Source organism: Streptopelia decaocto (assembly GCF_964273445.1).
Source record: "Streptopelia decaocto genome assembly, contig: HAP1_SCAFFOLD_2178, whole genome shotgun sequence".
NCBI lineage: Eukaryota > Metazoa > Chordata > Aves > Columbiformes > Columbidae > Streptopelia > Streptopelia decaocto.
In genome coordinates this window covers 2458-20169 of record NW_028114994.1, presented here as the reverse complement: position 1 = coordinate 20169, position 17712 = coordinate 2458, and the positions used below count along the sequence as shown (strand labels likewise).

Here is a 17712-nt window from a genome sequence, read left to right as displayed (position 1 = left end):
ATGAGTTTGGGGTCTCAGGGTGGGTTCAGGGTCTCAGGGTGGGTTTTAGGACCCTGGGGATGCTCAGGGTGGGTTTGGGGGTCTCTGGGTGGGTTTTTAGGACCCTGGGGATCCCCTGGGTGGGTTTTGGGGGACATGGGTTTTAGGACCCTGGGGATGCTCGGGGTGGGTTTTAGGACCCTGGGGATGCTCGGGGTGGCTTTTGTGTTCTCGGGGTGGGTTTTAGGACCCTGGGGCTGAGTTTGGGGGTGTCAGGGCGGGTTTGGGGGTTCCCCCTTCCCCGGCGCTCCCCGGTGGATGCTGGAGCACTGGATGCACAGGGTGGGTTTTAGGACCCTGGGGATGCTCGGGGTGGGTTTTAGGACCCTGGGGCTGCGTTTGGGGGTGTCAGGGCGGGTTTTTTGGGGTGTCCCCCCCCCCGGCGCTCACCGGTGGATGCCGGAGCACTGGATGCACAGGGTGACCCCCAGGTTGACGCTGGCCCAGCGCGGGTTCGAGTCCCCGCAGTCGCAGCAGCTCCCGTTCCCCGGCAGCCCCAGCACCGGCCCCAGCACCGCGGCCTCGGGGGGACCCCCCCGGCACCCCAAAACCTCCGAGCCCTCCTGGAGGGGCTACATGGAACCGGGGGGGTCCCTATGGGGGGTGGGAAGGGGGTTCCAGCCCCTCCCATTAGAGATTTGGGGGCCCCAAGTCCCCCCATTTGGACCCTGGGGATGCTCAGGGGTGGGTTTTAGGACCCTGGGGATCCCCTGGGTGGGTTTTGGGGTGTCTGGGTGGGTTTTAGGACCCTGGGATCCCCTGGGTGGGTTTTGGGGTGTCTGGGTGGGTTTTAGGTCCCTGGGGATGGTTTTGGGGGGTCCCAAGGGGTTCAGGGGGTTTAGGGGTCCGGGGGGGGTTTGGGGGGTCCCAGGGGGTTCAAGGGGTTTTGGGGGGTCCTGGGGGGTCCAGGGGGTTCAGGGGGGCTTGGGGGGTCCCAGGGGGGTTTGGAGCGTCCTGGGGGTTTTTGGGGTGCCCACCTGTTTTTTGGGGGGGTTATGGGGATCCCAGGGGGTTTTGGGGGGTCCCAGGGGATTCAGAGCCCTCCTGGAGGGGCTACATGGAACAGGGGGGGGTCCCTATGGGGGGTGGGAAGGGGGTTCCAGCCCCTCCCATTAGAGATTTGGGGGCCCCAAGTCCCCCATTTGGACCCTGGGGATGCTCAGGGGTGGGTTTTAGGACCCTGGGGATCCCCTGGGTGGGTTTTGGGGTCTCCGGGTGGGTTTTAGGACCCTGGGGATCCCCTGGGTGGGTTTTGGGGTCTCCGGGTGGGTTTTAGGACCCTGGGGATCCCCTGGGTGGGTTTTGGGTCTCCGGGTGGGTTTTAGGACCCTGGGGATGGTTTTGGGGGGTCCCTGGGGGTTCAGTGGGTTTTGGGGGATCCAGAGGGGTTTTGGGGGGTCCCAGGGAGTTCAGGGGTTTTGGGGGTCCTGAGGGCTTTTGGGGGGTCCCAGGGTGTTCAGGGGTTTTGGGGGGTCCTGGGGGGTTTTGGGGGCTCCCAGGGGCTTCAGGGGGTGTTGGGGGGTCCCAGGGGGTTCAGGGGGTTTTGGGGGGTCCTGGGGGGTTTTGGGGGGGCCCAGCGGGTTCATGGGGTTTTGGGGTCCAGGCTGGGCTTTGGGGGGTCCCAGGGTGTTCAGGGGGTTTTGGGGGGTCCTGAGGGGTTTTGGGGGGTCCCAGGGGGTTCAGGGGATTTTGGGGGGTTCTGGGGGGTTTTGGGGGTCCCAGGGGATGTTGGGGAGTCCCGGGGGTTCAGGGGGTTTTGGGGTCCAGGGGGGGGTTTGGGGGGTCCCAGGGTGTTCAGGGGGTGTTGGGGAGTCCAGGCAGGTTTGGGGGTCCCAGGGGTTTTGGGGGGTCCCAGGGGGTTCCAGGGGTTTTGGGGGGTCCTGAGGATTTTGGGGGGTACCTGGGGGATCAAGGGGTATTGGGGGGTCCCAGGGGGTGTTGGGCGGTGCTGGGGGGTGTTGGGGTGCCCACCTGGTTTTGGGGGGGCCCCTGGTCGAAGGCGCAGGCGATGCTGCTCTGAACGGCGCTGACCCAGCGGGACTGAGAGGGAGCGGAGTCGGCCTGGAGGACACAGGACCTGGGGACATTGGGGACATTGGGGACATGGGACATGGGGATATGGGGACATGGGACATGGGGATATGGGGACAGGGGGACATTGGGGACATGGGGACATGGGACATGGGGACATGGGGACATGGGGACAGGGGGATATAGGACATGGGGACATGGGACATGGGGATATGGGGATATGGGGACATGGGGACGGGGGACAGGGGGACATGGGGACATTGGGGACATGGGACATGGGGACAGGGGGAAATGGGGACGTGGGGACAGGGGGACATGGGGACATGGGGACATGGGGACAGGGAACTGGGGATATGGGGACATGGGGATATGGGGACAGGGGGATATAGGACATGGGGACATGGGGACAAGGGGATATGGGGACAGGGGGACATGGGGACAGAGGGACATGGGGATATGGGGATATGGGGACAGGGGGACATGGGGATATGGGGATATGGGACATGGGGACAGGGGGACATGGGGATATGGGGACATGGGGACATGAGGATATAGGACATGGGGACATGGGGATATGGGGACATGGGGACATGGGGACAGGGGGACATGGGGATATGGGACATGGGGACATGGGGACATTGGGGACATTGGGGACATGGGACATGGGGACAGGGGGACATGGGACATGGGGATATGGGGACAGGGGGACATGGGGATACGGGGATATGGGGACATGGGGACATGGGGACAGGGGGACATGGGGATATGGGGATATGGGGACAGGGGGACATGGGGACAGGGGGACATGGGACATGGGGATATGGGGACAGGGGGATATGGGGACATGGGTGGATATTTGGGGATCTCCCCCTGGGTTTTAGGGACCCCCCCAAGGTTTTGGGGATCCCCCCATTTTTGGGGACCCCCCCTTTTTGGGGACACTCACTTGGGGACCCAATGGGTTTTAGGGACCCCCCCCCATATTTTAGAGACTCCCCCCAAGTTTAGGGACCCCCCCTTGGGTTTTGGGGACCCCCCCATCTTTTAGGGAGCCCCGCAAGGTTTCGGGGACCCCCCCAGATTTTGGGGACCCCCCCATAAGTTTTGGGGACCCCCCCATTTTTGGGGACACCCACTTTGTTGGGGACACTCAGTTGGGGATCTAATGGGTTTTAGGGACCCCCCATATTTTAGGGACCCCTCAAATTTTAGGGACCCCCCATCTTTTTGGGGACCCCCCCACAGTTTCGGGGACCCCCCCCAGATTTTGGGGATCCCCCCCATTTTTGAGGCCACCCACTTTGTTGGGGACACTCACTTGTGGACCCAATGGGTTTTAGGGACCCCCCCATATTTAGGGACCCCCCAAATTTTAGGGACCCCCCCAAAGTTTTGGGGACCCCCCCTTGGTTAGGGACACCCCCACCTATTGGGACACTTATTTGGGGACCCAATGGGTTTGGTGCCTCCCCCTGGGTTTTAGGGACCCCCCCAGATTTTAGGGACCCCCCCACAGTTTCGGGGACCCCCCCCAGGTTTTGGGGACCCCCCCAATCTTTTGGGGACCCCCCCCTTGGTTGGGGCCACCCCCGCCTATTGGGACACTCAGTTGGGGACCCAATGGGTTTTAGGGACCCCCCCATATTTTAGGGACCCCCCCACAGTTTCAGGGACCCCCCCAACTTTTGGGGACCCCCCCTTGGTTGGGGACACCCTCACCTATTGGGACACTTGTTTGGGGACCCAATGGGTTTGGTGCCTCCCCCTGGGTTTTAGGGACCCCCCCAGATTTTGGGGACCCCCCCATAGTTTCGGGGACCCCCCCCAGGTTTTGGGGACCCCCCCAATCTTTTGGGACCCCCCCCCCCCTTGGTTGGGGCCACCCCCACCTATTGGGACACTCGGGGACCCAATGGGTTTTAGGGACCCCCCCATATTTTAGGGACCCCCCACAGTTTTGGGGACCCCCCCAACTTTTGGGGACCCCCCCTTGGTTGGGGACACCCTCACCTATTGGGACACTTGTTTGGGGACCCAATGGGTTTGGTGCCTCCCCCTGGGTTTTAGGGACCCCCCCAGATTTTGGGGACCCCCCCACAGTTTTGGGGACCCCCCACAGTTTTGGGGACCCCCCCAATCTTTTGGGGACCCCCCCCTTGGTTGGGGCCACCCCCGCCTATTGGGACACTTGTTTGGGGACCCAATGGGTTTGGTGCCTCCCCCAGGGTTTTAGGGACCCCCCCTGATTTTGGGGACCCCCCCATAGTTTCGGGGACCCCCCCCAGGTTTTGGGGACCCCCCCATTTTTGGGGGACACCCACTTATTGGGGGACAGGAGCTGGAAGCAGAAGCGCCGCTCCAGGTCGGGACATTGACGGACGGTGCAGAGACGCAAATCGGGGATCAGCACCCTGGGGGGGTCCTGGGGGGGACCCCAAAAATGAGACGGGGGGGGGACACCCCAAAACTGACCCCCCATAAACTGACCCCCCCCAAATGTGACCCCCCAAAACCTGAACCCCCAAATTCAGCCCCTTAAGGTGTCCTCCCAATTTGGTCCCCAAGGGACACCCCCAAATTTGCACCCCAAATGTGACCCCCCCAATGACACCCCCAAATTTGCACCCCAAAAGTTGACCCCCCCCCAATGACACCCCCAAATTTGCACCCCAAAACCTGACAGCCCATAATAACCCTGGGGGACCCCAAAATATGACCCCCCCCAAATGTGACACCCCCCCCCCAAACTGACACCCCAATAATCAAACCCGAGGGACCCCAAAACCTGAACCCCCAAAATAACCCCAAGGGGGGGGACCCCAAAGTCTGACCCCCCCAAATGTGACCCCCCCACCCAAAACTGACACCCCAATAATCAGACCCGGGGGGGACCCCAAAACCTGAACCCCCAAAATAACCCCAAGGGGGGGACCCCAAAATCTGACCCCCCCCAAAACTGACACCCCAATAATCAGAACCAGGGGACCCCAAAACCTGAACCCCCAAAATAACCCCAAGGGGGGGGACCCCAAAATCTGACCCCCCCAAAACTGACACCCCAATAATCAAACCCCGGGGGACCCCAAAACCTGAATCCCCAAAATAACCCCAAGGGGGGGACCCCAAAATCTGACCCCCCCCAAATGTGACCCCCCCAAAATGACACCCCCAAATTTGCACCCGACACCCCATAATAACCCCGGGGGACCCCCCAAAATCCACCCCCCCCCCAAAAAAAAAGGGGGGTCCCCCCAAACCTGGGCCCGTTTGACATAAACCAGTTGGTTGTTCTGGATGGAAAACCAGCGCCTGGGGGGGGGGGAACCCCAAAAATGGGGGTCAGAGGGGACCCCAAAACCCCCCCAAGGGAAAAGGGGGGGACCCCAAAACCCACCCAGAAAAAGGGGGGGTGGGGGGACCCCAATTTTGGGGTGCAGGGGGGTAATTTGGGGTCCCTGGGGGGTATTTTGGGGGAGGGGCATTTTTGGGGTGCAGGGGGTTAATATGGGGGGTGGGGGGTGGGGTTGGGGGTACAGGGGGTTAATATGGGGGGGTCCATTTTTGGGGTGCAGGGGGTTAATGTGGGGGTGGGTTTGGGGCTAAGGGGTTAATATGGGGGGGTCCATTTTTGGGGTGCAGGGGGTTAATTTGGGGGGTAGGGGCTGGGTTTGGGGGTACAGGGGGTTAATATGGGGGGGTCCATTTTTGGGGTGCAGGGGGTTAATGTGGGGGGTGGGTTTGGGGGTACAGGGGGTTATTTTGGGGTACAGGGGGTTATTTGGGGGGGGCGGGTCCATTTTTGGGGTGCAGGGGGTTCCATTGGGGTGGGGGGTTATTTTGGGGGGGTGGGATTGGCGGTGGGGGGGTGATTTTGGGGGGGCGGGGGGTGATTTTGGGGGTACCGGCTCCAGGTGCGGAAGGCGTTGCTGCCCCGTTTGTACAGGTAGCCCTCGATGGGCGGAGCCTCAGGCCCCGCCTCCTCTGCGGCCCCGCCCACCGTCTCCTCTGATAGGTCCTGGGGGACCCCGCCGGTCAGCTTTGGCCACGCCCACCCCCCTCCAAGCCACGCCCACCCCTCCGCGGGCAGCTCCCGCCACTCAAAGCCCCGCCCACTCCTCCAAGCTCCGCCCACTCGTTGGGCTAAGGAAGCGGCTGCCCAGGGTCCGCCCACCCCAGCTGTCAATCAAAGCTGCCCCTGCCCGAGCTGTCAATCAAAGGCCAGCCCAGGGCTGTCAATCAAAGCTGGCCCTGGTACAACTGTCAATCAAAGCTGACCCCAAACCAACTGTCAATCAAAGATGACTCCCCCCCACCTGTCAATCAAAGCTGAGCCTGCTCCACCTGTCAATCAAAGCTGACCCCAAAGCAACTGTCAATCAAAGCTGAACCCAAACCAACTGTCAATCAGAGCTGACCCTGAAGCAACTGTCAATCAAAGGTGAGCCTGCTCCACCTGTCAATCAAAGCTGAACCCAAACCAACTGTCAATCAAAGTTGACCCCAAACCAACTGTCAATCAAAGCTGACCCTGAAGCAACTGTCAATCAAAGCTGACCCCAAACCAAGTGTCAATCAAAGCTGACCCTGAAGCAACTGTCAATCAAAGATGACTCCCCCACCTGTCAATCAAAGCTGAGCCTGCTCCTCCTGTCAATCAAAGCTGAACCCAAACCAACTGTCAATCAAATCTGAGCCATCTCCACCTGTCAATCAAAGATGACCCCAAACCAACTGTCAATCAAATCTGACCCAGCCACACCTGTCAATCAAAGCTGAGCCTGCTCCATCTGTCAATCAAAGCTGACCCCAAACCAACTGTCAATCAAATCTGAGCCTGCTCCACCTGTCAATCAAAGCTGAACCCAAACCAACTGTCAATCAAAGCTGACCCTGAAGCAACTGTCAGTCAAGGGTGACTCCCCCCACCTGTCAATCAAAGCTGAACCCAAACCAACTGTCAATCAAAGCTGACCCCAAATCAACTGTCAATCAAAGCTGACCCTGAAGCAACTGTCAATCAAAGGTGACTCCCCCGACCTGTCAATCAAAACTGAGCCTGCTCCATCTGTCAATCAAAGCTGGCCCCAAAGCAACTGTCAATAAAAGCTGACCCTGAAGCAACTGTCAATCAAAGGTGACTCCCCCCACCTGTCAATCAAAACTGAGCCTGTTCCACCTGTCAATCAAAGCTGACCCCCAAGCCAACTGTCAATCAAAGCTGACCGCTCCCCACCTGTCAATCAAAGCTGATCCAGCTCCACCTGTCAATCAAAGGGAGCCCACCCCTCCCCGCTGCCCATTGGCTGCAGCCCCTCCCACTGGCTGTAGCCCCGCCCCTTTGACGTGTCTCCACCCACACCCCATGCCCCAAAGCCATGCCCCCCGCTCAGGCCACGCCCCCCCGCTACACTCCCCTTCACGGCTTTGGGCTCAGGCCCACCCCACTGATTTTGACCCCGCCCCCCGGGGTTTTGACCACGCCCCCCTGGTGGGCCACGCCCCTCCCCTCCAGGCCACGCCCCCCCGGCCACGCCCACCTGCTGCACGAGCTGGGCGTGGCGCTGCTCCAGCTCCCGCTGCCGCCGGGCGCCCTCCAGCACCAACTGGTCCAACTGGGGAACCGGACGCCTGGGTCCCCCTGGACGCCTGGGTCCCTCCCCGAACTCCTGGGTCCCTCCCCGAACTCCTGGGTCCCTCCCTGAACTCCTGGGTCCCTCCCAAACTCCTGGGTCCCTCCCAAACTCCTGGGTCCCCCGAACTCCTGGGTCCCTCCCGAACTCCTGGGTCCCTCCCCGAACTCCTGGGTCCCCAGAACTCCTGGGTCCCTCCCAAACTCCTGGGTCCCCCGAACTCCTGGGTCCCTCCCGAACTCCTGGGTCCCTCCCCGAACTCCTGGGTCCCCAGAACTCCTGGGTCCCTCCCGAACTCCTGGGTCCCCCGAACTCCTGGGTCCCTCCCAAACTCGTGTCCCCCCGCACAAACTCCTGGGTCCCTCCCCGAACTCCTGGGTCCCCCGAACTCCTGGGTCCCCCCGAACTCCTGGGTCCCCTCCCAAACTCCTGGGTCCCCAGAACTCCTGGGTCCCCCTGAACTCCTGGGTCCATCCCCGAACTCCTGGGTCCCTCCCAAACTCCTGGGTCCCTCCCAAACTCCTGGGTCCCCCAAACTCCTGGGTCCCTCCCGAACTCCTGGGTCCCTCCCCGAACTCCTGGGTCCCCAGAACTCCTGGGTCCCCCTGAACTCCTGGGTCCATCCCCGAACTCCTGGGTCCCTCCCAAACTCCTGGGTCCCCCCGAACTCCTGGGTCCCTCCCGAACTCCTGGGTCCCCCCGAACTCCTGGGTCCCTCCCGAACTCCTGGGTCCTCACCTGTGCCCCCAGCTGCCCCCGATACTCCTGGGTGCTGGTCGCCCCCTGGTGGCCGCGGCTGAAGAAAGTGGCCTGAGCCCCCAACAGGGACAGAACCTGGTGGCGGGGGGAGGGGACACGGGTGGGGGGGGTCAAAGTGTCCCATCCCCCCTCCCCAGGGACCCCCCAAAAGGCCCCTCCCCCCCCGCCCCTCCCCCACTCACAAACTGCAGGATTTCGGTTTTTTTCTTGTCTTGCAAAATCAGCATCTGGGGGGGGGGGGAGAGGGGTGAGGTGGCCACGCCCCCTTCAAGCCCCGCCCCTCAAGCCCCGCCCCTCAAGCCCCACCCACTAAAGCCCCGCCCTTTCAAGCCGCACCCAAGCCCCGCCCCCTCCAGTCCCATTCATGCCTATTTATTACCCCAGAAATAAGCCACGCCCCTTTCAAGCCCCGCCCCCTCAGAGCCCCGCCCACCTGCACCACATAGCCCATGCCCCAAAACGAAGCCACGCCCCCTTCATCCCCATTCAACCCCCATATCATTATCCACCCAACCCCAACCAAAGCCCCGCCCCCTCGAAGCCCCGCCCACCTGCAGCACAGTCCATTCCCCAGGCTCTGACCACGCCCCCTCCAGCCCCATTCAATCCCCATTCATTATACACCCAAGCCAAGCCCCGCCCCCTCGAAGCCCCGCCCACCTGCAGCACATAGTCCAACCCCCGGGCTCTGGCCACGCCCCCAACGAAGCCACGCCCCCTCCATCCCCATCCAACCCCTATTCATTCTCCCAGCCCATTGACCCAAACAATGACCCCTGCAACAAAGCCCCGCCCCCCACGAAGCCCCGCCCACCTGCAGCACGTGGTCCAACCCCCGGGCTCTGGCCACACCCCCAACGAAGCCACGCCCCCTTCATCCCCATTCAACCTCCATTCATTATGCACCCAACCCCAACCAAAGCCCCGCCCCCTGGAAGCCCCGCCCACCTGCAGCACGTCGTCCAACCCCCGGGCTCTGGCCACACCCCCAAGTAGGCTACGCCCCCTCCAGCCCCATTCAACCCCTATTCATTCCCCCAACACAGTGCCCCAAACAATGCCCCCCTGAAACACAAAGCCCCGCCCCCACGAAGCCCCGCCCACCTGCAGCACGTGGTCCAACCCCCGGGCTCTGGCCACGCCCCCTCCAGCCCCATTCAACCCCTATTCATTCTCCCAGCCCAGCGCCCTAAACACAAAGCCCCGCCCCCTCGAAACCCCGCCCACCTGCAGCACGTAGTCCAGGCCCCGGGCTCTGGCCACGCCCCTGGCCACGCCCACGGCGGCGGCGGCTTCGCGCGCCTCCTGGGGGCGGCGCCGCGGCACCTCGGCGTGGTGCAGCACAGCGCCCCCTAGCGCCTCGGCGGCCCGAGCCCAACCGCGCTGGGAGCCCCGCAGCCCCCGCACCTGCCTGGGGGGCAACGGGGTCACCCCCACCCTGACCCCCCCCTACCCTGACCCCCCAGCACCCATGGGACCCCCCAGCACCCATGGGAGCCCCAAAGGCACCTCTAGGAGCCCCCCACCCATGGGACCCCCAGAACCCATAGGGACCCCCAGCACCCATAGGGACCCCCCATCACCCATGGGGCCCCCCAGCACCCATAGGAACCCCCCAGTACCCATAGGAGCCCCAAAGGCACCTCTAGGAGCCCCCCACCCATGGGACCCTCAGAACTCATAGGAAGTCCCCAGCACCCATAGGGACCCCCCAGCACCCATAGGAACCCCCAGCACCCATGGGACCCCCAGCATCCATGGGACCACCCAGCACCCATGGGACCCCCCAGCACCCATAGGAATCCCCAGCACCCATTAGAACCCCCCAGCACCCATGAGACCCCCAGCATCCATAGGGACCCCCCAGCACCCATGGGACCCCCCAGAACCCATAGGAATCCCCAGAACCCATTAGAACCCCCCAGCACCCATGGGAGTCCCAAAGGCACCTCTAGGAGCCCCCCACCCATGGGACCCCCAGAACTCATAGGAAGTCCCCAGCACCCATAGGGACCCCCCAGCACCCATGGGACCCCCCCCACCCATGGGACCCCCCGCACACAATAGAACCCCCCAGCACCCATGGGACCCCCCAGCACCCATAGGAACCCCCAGCACCCATAGGGACCCCCCAGCACCCATGGGACCCCCCGCACACAATAGAACCCCCCAGCACCCATGGGACCCCCAGCACCCATAGGAACCCCCAGCACCCATGGGACCCCCAGCACCCATGGGACCCCCAGCACCCATAGGAACCCCCAGCACCCATGGGACCCCCAGCACCCATGGGACCCCCAGCACCCATAGGAACCCCCAGCACCCATGGGGCTCCCAGCACCCATAGGAATCCTCCAGCACCCATAGGAACCCTCAGTACCCACGGGACCCCCCAGCACCCATGGGACCCCCAGCACCCATAGGAGCCCCAAAGGCACCTCTAGGAGCCCCCCACCCATGAGACCCCCCCCCCCCCATGGGACCCCCCAGCACCCATAGGAACCCCCAGCACCCATAGGACCGCCCCCCAACACCCATGGGAGCCCCCCAGCACCCATAGGAACGCCCAGCACCCATGGGACCCCCAGCACCCATAGGAACCCCCCAGCACCCATGGGACCCCCAGCACCCATGGGACCCCCCCCAACTCACTCCTTGAGCAGCGTGTGGAGGTGACGCTGCAGAGAGACCTGAGTGGTGTCCTGGAGCTCCTGGGGACATGGGGACGGCTTGGGGACATCAGGGGACAGGGGGACATCAGGGGGACAGGGGGACATGGGGACAGGGACATGGGGACAGGGGGATATGGGGACAGGGGGACAGGGGGATATGGGGACAGGGGGACATGGGGACATGGGGACATGGGGACAGGGGGACATGGGGACAGCTTGGGGACAGGGGGACAGGGGGATATGGGGACAGGGGGACATGGGGACAGCTTGGGGACAGGGGGACAGGGGGATATGGGGACAGGGGGACATGGGGACAGGGGGACATGGGGACAGGGGGACAGGGGGATATGGGGACAGGGGGACATGGGGACATGGGGACAGGGGGACATGGGGACATGGGGACAGGGGGACATGGGGATATGGGGACACGGGGACATGGGGATATGGGGACAGGGGGACAGGGGGACATGGGGACAGGGGGACATGGGGACAGGGGGACATGGGGATATGGGGACAGCTTGGGGACAGGGGGACATGGGGACAGCTTGGGGACATGGGGACATGGGGACAGGGGGACATGGGGACATGGGGACATGGGGACAGGGGGACATTGCAGGGACAGGGGAGTTGGGGACCCGGGGGGCTGTGTGTCCATCATTGAGCCCCTGTGGGCGTGGCCAGACAGCAGAGGGGGCGTGACCAGCCCAGGGGAGGCACGGCCAATCAGGGCAAAGGGGCGTGGCCAGCCTGGGGAACGGGGCTTGGCAGCCAAGGGGCGTGGGCTAAGGGGAGAGGGGCGTGGCTTGCCGCGGAGGGGGCGTGGCCTGAGCACCTCGTGGCTGTCAATCATCTGCTCCAGGGACTCGCAGAGTTTGTCCAGCGCCTCCTGGGGGAAATTGGGGGGTCAAGGGGGGGTCAGAGGGGTCAAGGGGGGGGTCAGAGGGGTCAAGGGGGGGCAAGGCGGGGGGGCAGGACCCCCATCCCGTTCCCCATTGCACCCCCAGACCTCCCCCACTCATTTTTGGGGTGCTCACCTCCCATTGGGTCCCATTCCCCCCATTTTGGGGGTGCTGACCCCCCATTGTGCCCCATTCCCCCTCCCATTTCGGGGTGCCCATCCCCCATTTTGGGGATGCCCCCCCCACTTTGGGGGTGCCCCCCCCATTTCCGGGGTGCTCACCCGCAGTGGGGGGTCCCCATCCCCCCCCATTTTGGGGTGCTCAGCCCCCCATTGTTTCCCCATTTTGGGGGTGCCCATCCCCCCATTTCGGGGTGCCCATCCACCCCATTTTGGGGGTGCTCACCCGCACCAGGGGGCCCCCATCCCCCCCCAATCTCGGGGTGCTCACCCCCCCATTTCGGGGTGCCCCCCCTCCATTTTTGGGGTGCCCCCCCCATTCCGGGGTGTCCCCCAATTTCGGGGTGCCCGCCCCCCATTTTTGGGGTGCCCTCCCCATTTTTGGGGTGCCCCCCCATTTTCGGGGTTCCCCCCCATTTTTGGGTGCTCACCCACAGTGGGGGGGTCCCCATCCCCCCCCATCTCGGGGTGCCCATCCCCCCCCATTTTTGGGGTGCCCCCCCTTTCCGGGGTGCCCCCCCCCCATTTTTGGGGTGCCCACCCCCCATTTTTGGGGTGCCCCCCCCATCTCGGGGTGCCCCCCCATTTCAGGGTGCCCCCCCATTTTTGGGGTGTCCCCCCCATTTTCGGGGTGCTCACCCCCCCCATCATGCCCCCGTCCCCCCCATTTTGGGGTGCCCACCCCGCCATTGTCTCCCCATTTTGGGGGCACCCACCCCCCCATTTCAGGGCTCCCCCCCCATCTCGGGGTGCTCACCCCCCCCCATTCCGGGGTGCCCCCCCCCACTTTGGGGGTGCCCCCCCCATGTTTGGGGTGCTCACCCGCAGCGGGGGGTCGCCCCGCAGCCCCCGCAGCCCCCGCACCAGCGCCCGGCTGCTCCCGACCAGCTGCTGCCCCGCGGCCACCACGGCCGAGCCCAATTTCAGCACCTGGGGGGGGACCGAGGGGCCGCTGGGTCCCGACGGGTCCCCCTGGATCCCTCAGATCCCCCCAGATCCCAACAATCACCCCCAAATCCCCCTGGATCCCTCAGATCCCCCTGGATCCCAATGAACAGCCCCGATCCCCCCAGATCCCATTGATCACCCCGGGATCCCCCCGGATCCCACTGATCCCCCCCAGATCCCAACAACCACCCCCCCGATCCCCCCCGATCCCCCCGATCCCATTGATCACCCCGGGATCCCCCCGGATCCCACTGATCCCCCCCAGATCCCAACAACCACCCCCAGATCCCCGCGGATCCCTCAGATCCCCCCAGATCCCCCCGGATCCCAACGAACACCCCCTGATCCCCCCAGCTGGATCCCATTGATCACCCCGGGATCCCCCCAGATCCCACTGATCACCCCAGATCTCAACAATCACCCTCAGATCCCCCCAGATCCCAACGAACACCCCCAGATCCTCCCAGATCCCCCCGGATCCCACTGACCCCCCCCGATCCCAACAATTACCCCCAGATCCCCCCAGATACCACTGATCCCCCCAGATCCCTCCGGATCCCACTGAACCCTCAGATCCCTCCAGATCCCAACAACCACCCCCAGATCCCCCCGGATCCCTCAGATCCCCCCCAGATCCCCCCGGATCCCAACGAACACCCCCAGATCCCCCCGGCTGGATCCCATTGATCACCCTGGGATCCCCCCAGATCCCACTGTTCCCCCCAGATCTCAACAATCACCCCCAGATCCTCCCAGATCCCCCCGGATCCCACTGACCCCCCCCGATCCCAACAACCACCCCCAGATCCCCCCAGATACCACTGATCCCCCCCAGATCCCTCCGGATCCCACTGAACCCTCAGATCCCTCCAGATCCCAACAACCACCCCCAGATACCCCCGGATCCCCCCGGATCCCAACAACCACCCCTGGATCCCACTGATCCCCCCCAGATCCCAACAACCACCCCCAGATCCCCCCGGATCCCATTGATCACCCCTGGATCCCTCCGGATCCCTCCGATCCCTCCAGATCACAATAACCACCCCCAGATCCCCCCGGATCCCTCAGATCCCTCCAGATCCCAACAACCAACCCCGATCCTCCTGGATCCCCCCAGATCCCAACAACCACCCCCAGATCCCCCCCCCCGGATCCCTCAGATCCCCCCAGATCCCAATAACCACCCCCAGATCCCCTGGATGCCACTGATCCCCCCATCCCTCCGGATCCCACTGATCCCCCCCCCCGATCCGAACAATCGATCCCCCCGGATCCCACTGAACTCCCCCAGATCCCAACAATCACCCCCAGATCCCCCCAGATCCCTCAGATCCCCCCAGATCACAACAACCACCCCCAGATCCCCCCTGGATCCCACTGATCCTCCTTGGTCGCCCCTCAATTTTGGGGTCCCTTCCCGCACGCCTGGGTCCCCCCCGCAATTTTGGGGTCCCCTCCCGGATGCCTGGGTCCCCCCAGATTTTGGGGTCCCTCCCCGATTTTGGGGTCCCTTCCCGGACACCTGGGTCCCCCTCTCAATTTTGGGGTCCCTCCCCGATTTTGGGGTCCCTTCCCGGACACCTGGGTCCCCCTCTCAATTTTGGGGTCCCCCCCAGATTTTGGGGTCTCTCCCCGATTTTGGGGTCCCTTCCCGGACGCCTGGGTCCCTCCCGGACGCCTGGGTCCCTCCCAGATTTTGGGGTCCCTCCCATATTCTGGGGTCCCCCCCGATTTTGGGGTCCCCTCCCAGACGCCTGGGTCCCCCCCGCAATTTTGGGGTCCCTTCCCGGACGCCTGGGTCCCTCCCAGATTTTGGGGTCCCCCCCATATTCTGGGGTCCCCCCCCGATTTGTCCCTGCCCAGATGCCTGGGTCCCTCCCGGACGCCTGGGTCCCTCCCAGATTTTGGGGTCCCCCCCCGATTTTGGGGTCCCTTCCCGGACGCCTGGGTCCCTCCCGGACGCCTGGGTCCCTCCCAGATTTTGGGGTCCCCCCCATATTCTGGGGTCCCCCCCCGATTTTGGGGTCCCTTCCCGGACGCCTGGGTCCCCCCCGCAATTTTGGCGTCCCTTCCCGGATGCCTGGGTCCCCCTCTCAATTTTTGGGTCCCTCCCCAATTTTGGGGTCTCTTCCCGGACACCTGGGTCCCCCTCTCAATTTTGGGGTCCCCCCAGATTTTGGGGTCCCTCCTCGATTTTGGGGTCCCTTCCCGCACGCCTGGGTCCCCTCCCGGATGCCTGGGTCCCCCCCAGATTTTGGGGTCCCCCCCGATTTTGGGGTCCCTTCCCGGATGCCTGGGTCCCTCCCAGATTTTGGGGTCCCCCCCCGATTTTGGGGTCCCTTCCCGGACACCTGGGTCCCCCTCTCAATTTTGGGGTCCCCCCCAGATTTTGGGTCCCCCCCCGATTTTGGGGTCCCTTCCCAGATGCCTGGGTCCCTCCCGGACGCCTGGGTCCCTCCCAGATTTTGGGGTCCCCCCCCGATTTTGGGGTCCCTTCCCGGATGCCTGGGTCCCCCCCTCAATTGGTCCCCCCCTCAATTTTGGGGTCCCTTCCCGGACGCCTGGGTCCCTCCCGGACGCCTGGGTCCCTCCCAGATTTTGGAGTCCCCCCATATTCTGGGGTCCCCCCCGATTTTGGGGTCCCTTCCCAGACGCCTGGGTCCCCCTCTCAATTTTCGGGTCCCCCCCAGATTTCGGGGTCCCTCCCTGATTTTGGGGTCCCTTCCCGGACGCCTGGGTCCCTCCCAGATTTTGGGGTCCCCCCCATATTCTGGGGTCCCCCCCCCGATTTTGGGGTCCCTTCCCGCACGCCTGGGTCCCCCCCGCAATTTGGGGTCCCTTCCCGGACGCCTGGGTCCCCTTCCGGATGCCTGGGTCCCCCCCAGATTTTGGGGTCCCTCCCCGATTTTGGGGTCCCTTCCCGGACGCCTGGGTCCCCCTCTCAATTTTGGGGTCCCCCCCAGATTTTGGGGTCCCTCCCCAATTTTGGGGTCCCTTCCCGGACGCCTTGGTCCCTCCCAGATTCTGGGGTCCCCCCCATATTCTGGGGTCCCCCCCGAATTTGGGGTCCCTTCCCGGACGCCTGGGTCCCTCCCAGATTTTGGGGTCCCCCCCATATTCTGGGGTCCCCCTCGATTTTGGGGTCCCCTCTCATATTCTGGGGTCCCCCCCGATTTTGGGGTCCCCTCCCGGATGCCTGGGTCCCTCCCACATCCTGGGGTCCCCCCAATTTTGGGGTCCCCCCCCCACCTTCTCCAGCTGCGTCTCCAGTTCGGCCACATCGGCCTCGGCCTCTTCAACAGCCGCCCTGGGGGGTTTGGGGGTTCAGGGGGTTTTGGGGGGTCACGGGGGGGTTTTGGGGGGGTCATGGGGGGTTTTGGGGGGTCATGGGTGGGGTTTTGGGGTTCACAAGGGGTTTGGGGTTCACAAGGGGGTTTGGGGGGTCATGGGGGTACAGGGCGGGTTTGGGGTTCAGCGGGGAGGTTTGGGGGGGTCATGGGGATTTTGGGGTTCACAAGGGGGTTTTGGGGGGTCATGGGGGTTATGGGGGGGGTTGGGGTTCACTGGGGGGGTTTGGGGGTGTCATGGGGGTTTTGGGGGCTCATGGGGGTTTTGGGGTCACAAGGCGGTTTGGGGGTTCACAAGGGGGTTTGATTTCAGGAGGATTTTTGGGGTGATTTGGGGCAGTTTTGGGGCGATTTGGGGCATTTTTGGGGTGATTTGGGGCAGTTTTTGGGGTGATTTCAGGAGTTTTTGGGGCGATTTGGGGAGTTTTTGGGGTGATTTGAGGAGGATTTTGGGTGATTTGGGGCATTTTTGGGGTGATTCTGGGCAGTTTTGGGGTGATTTGGGGCATTTTTGGGGTGATTTGGGCAGTTTTGGGGTGATTTCAGAGTTTTTTGGGCATTTGGGGCAGTTTGGGGTGATTCGGGGCAGTTTTGGGGGTGATTTGGGGCAGTTTTTGGGGCGATTTGGGCAATTTTGGGGTGATTTGGGGAGTTTTTGGGGTGATTTGGGGAGTTTTGGGGTGATTTGGGGCAGTTTTTGGGTGATTTGGGGCAGTTTTTGGGGTGATTTGGGGAGTTTTTGGGGTGATTTCAGGAGTTTTTGGGGCGATTTGGGCAGTTTTGGGGTGATTTGGGGCAGTTTTGGGGGCGATTTGGGCAATTTTGGGGTGATTTGGGAATTTTGGGGTGATTTGAGGAGTTTTTGGGGCGATTTGGGGCAGTTTTTGGGGTGATTTGGAGCGGTTTTTGGGGTGATTTCCGGGTTTTTGGGGCCCCGCGGTGGCGTTTCGGTGGCGCCGTCACCGCGGTGACGTCATGGGGTGGGGGGGTGGGGCGGCCCGGAATGGCGGGAAACCCGCCCCCCTTCTCGTGCAAGGGACCCCTGGTGCAAGCTCCGCCCCCTCGTGCAAAACGGGCCCTCGTGCAAGAGCCACATGATTGTGCAAGAGCCCCCCCTCGTGCAAGAGCCAAACACTTGTGCAAGGGCACCCTTGTGCAAGCCCTGACCCCTCGTGCAAAACCCCCTCGTGCAAAACCCCTCGTGC

At 63.6% G+C, this 17712-nt stretch overlaps 1 protein-coding gene across 1 annotated transcript; it reads right to left on the bottom strand.

The window, feature by feature from the left end:
- Positions 1 to 429: 429 nt before the first annotated feature.
- On the bottom strand, positions 430 to 16467 carry LOC309452278 (arf-GAP with coiled-coil, ANK repeat and PH domain-containing protein 1-like; the record flags this gene model as incomplete). Its single annotated transcript, XM_082076935.1, has 13 exons — positions 430 to 611; positions 2011 to 2116; positions 4392 to 4492; positions 5328 to 5379; positions 5973 to 6085; positions 7608 to 7682; positions 8439 to 8534; positions 8642 to 8686; positions 9687 to 9870; positions 11112 to 11170; positions 11964 to 12017; positions 13032 to 13139; positions 16410 to 16467. Coding segments are annotated over 13 exons (1233 nt in total), but the record flags the coding sequence as incomplete, so codon positions are not given.
- Positions 16468 to 17712: the final 1245 nt, after the last annotated feature.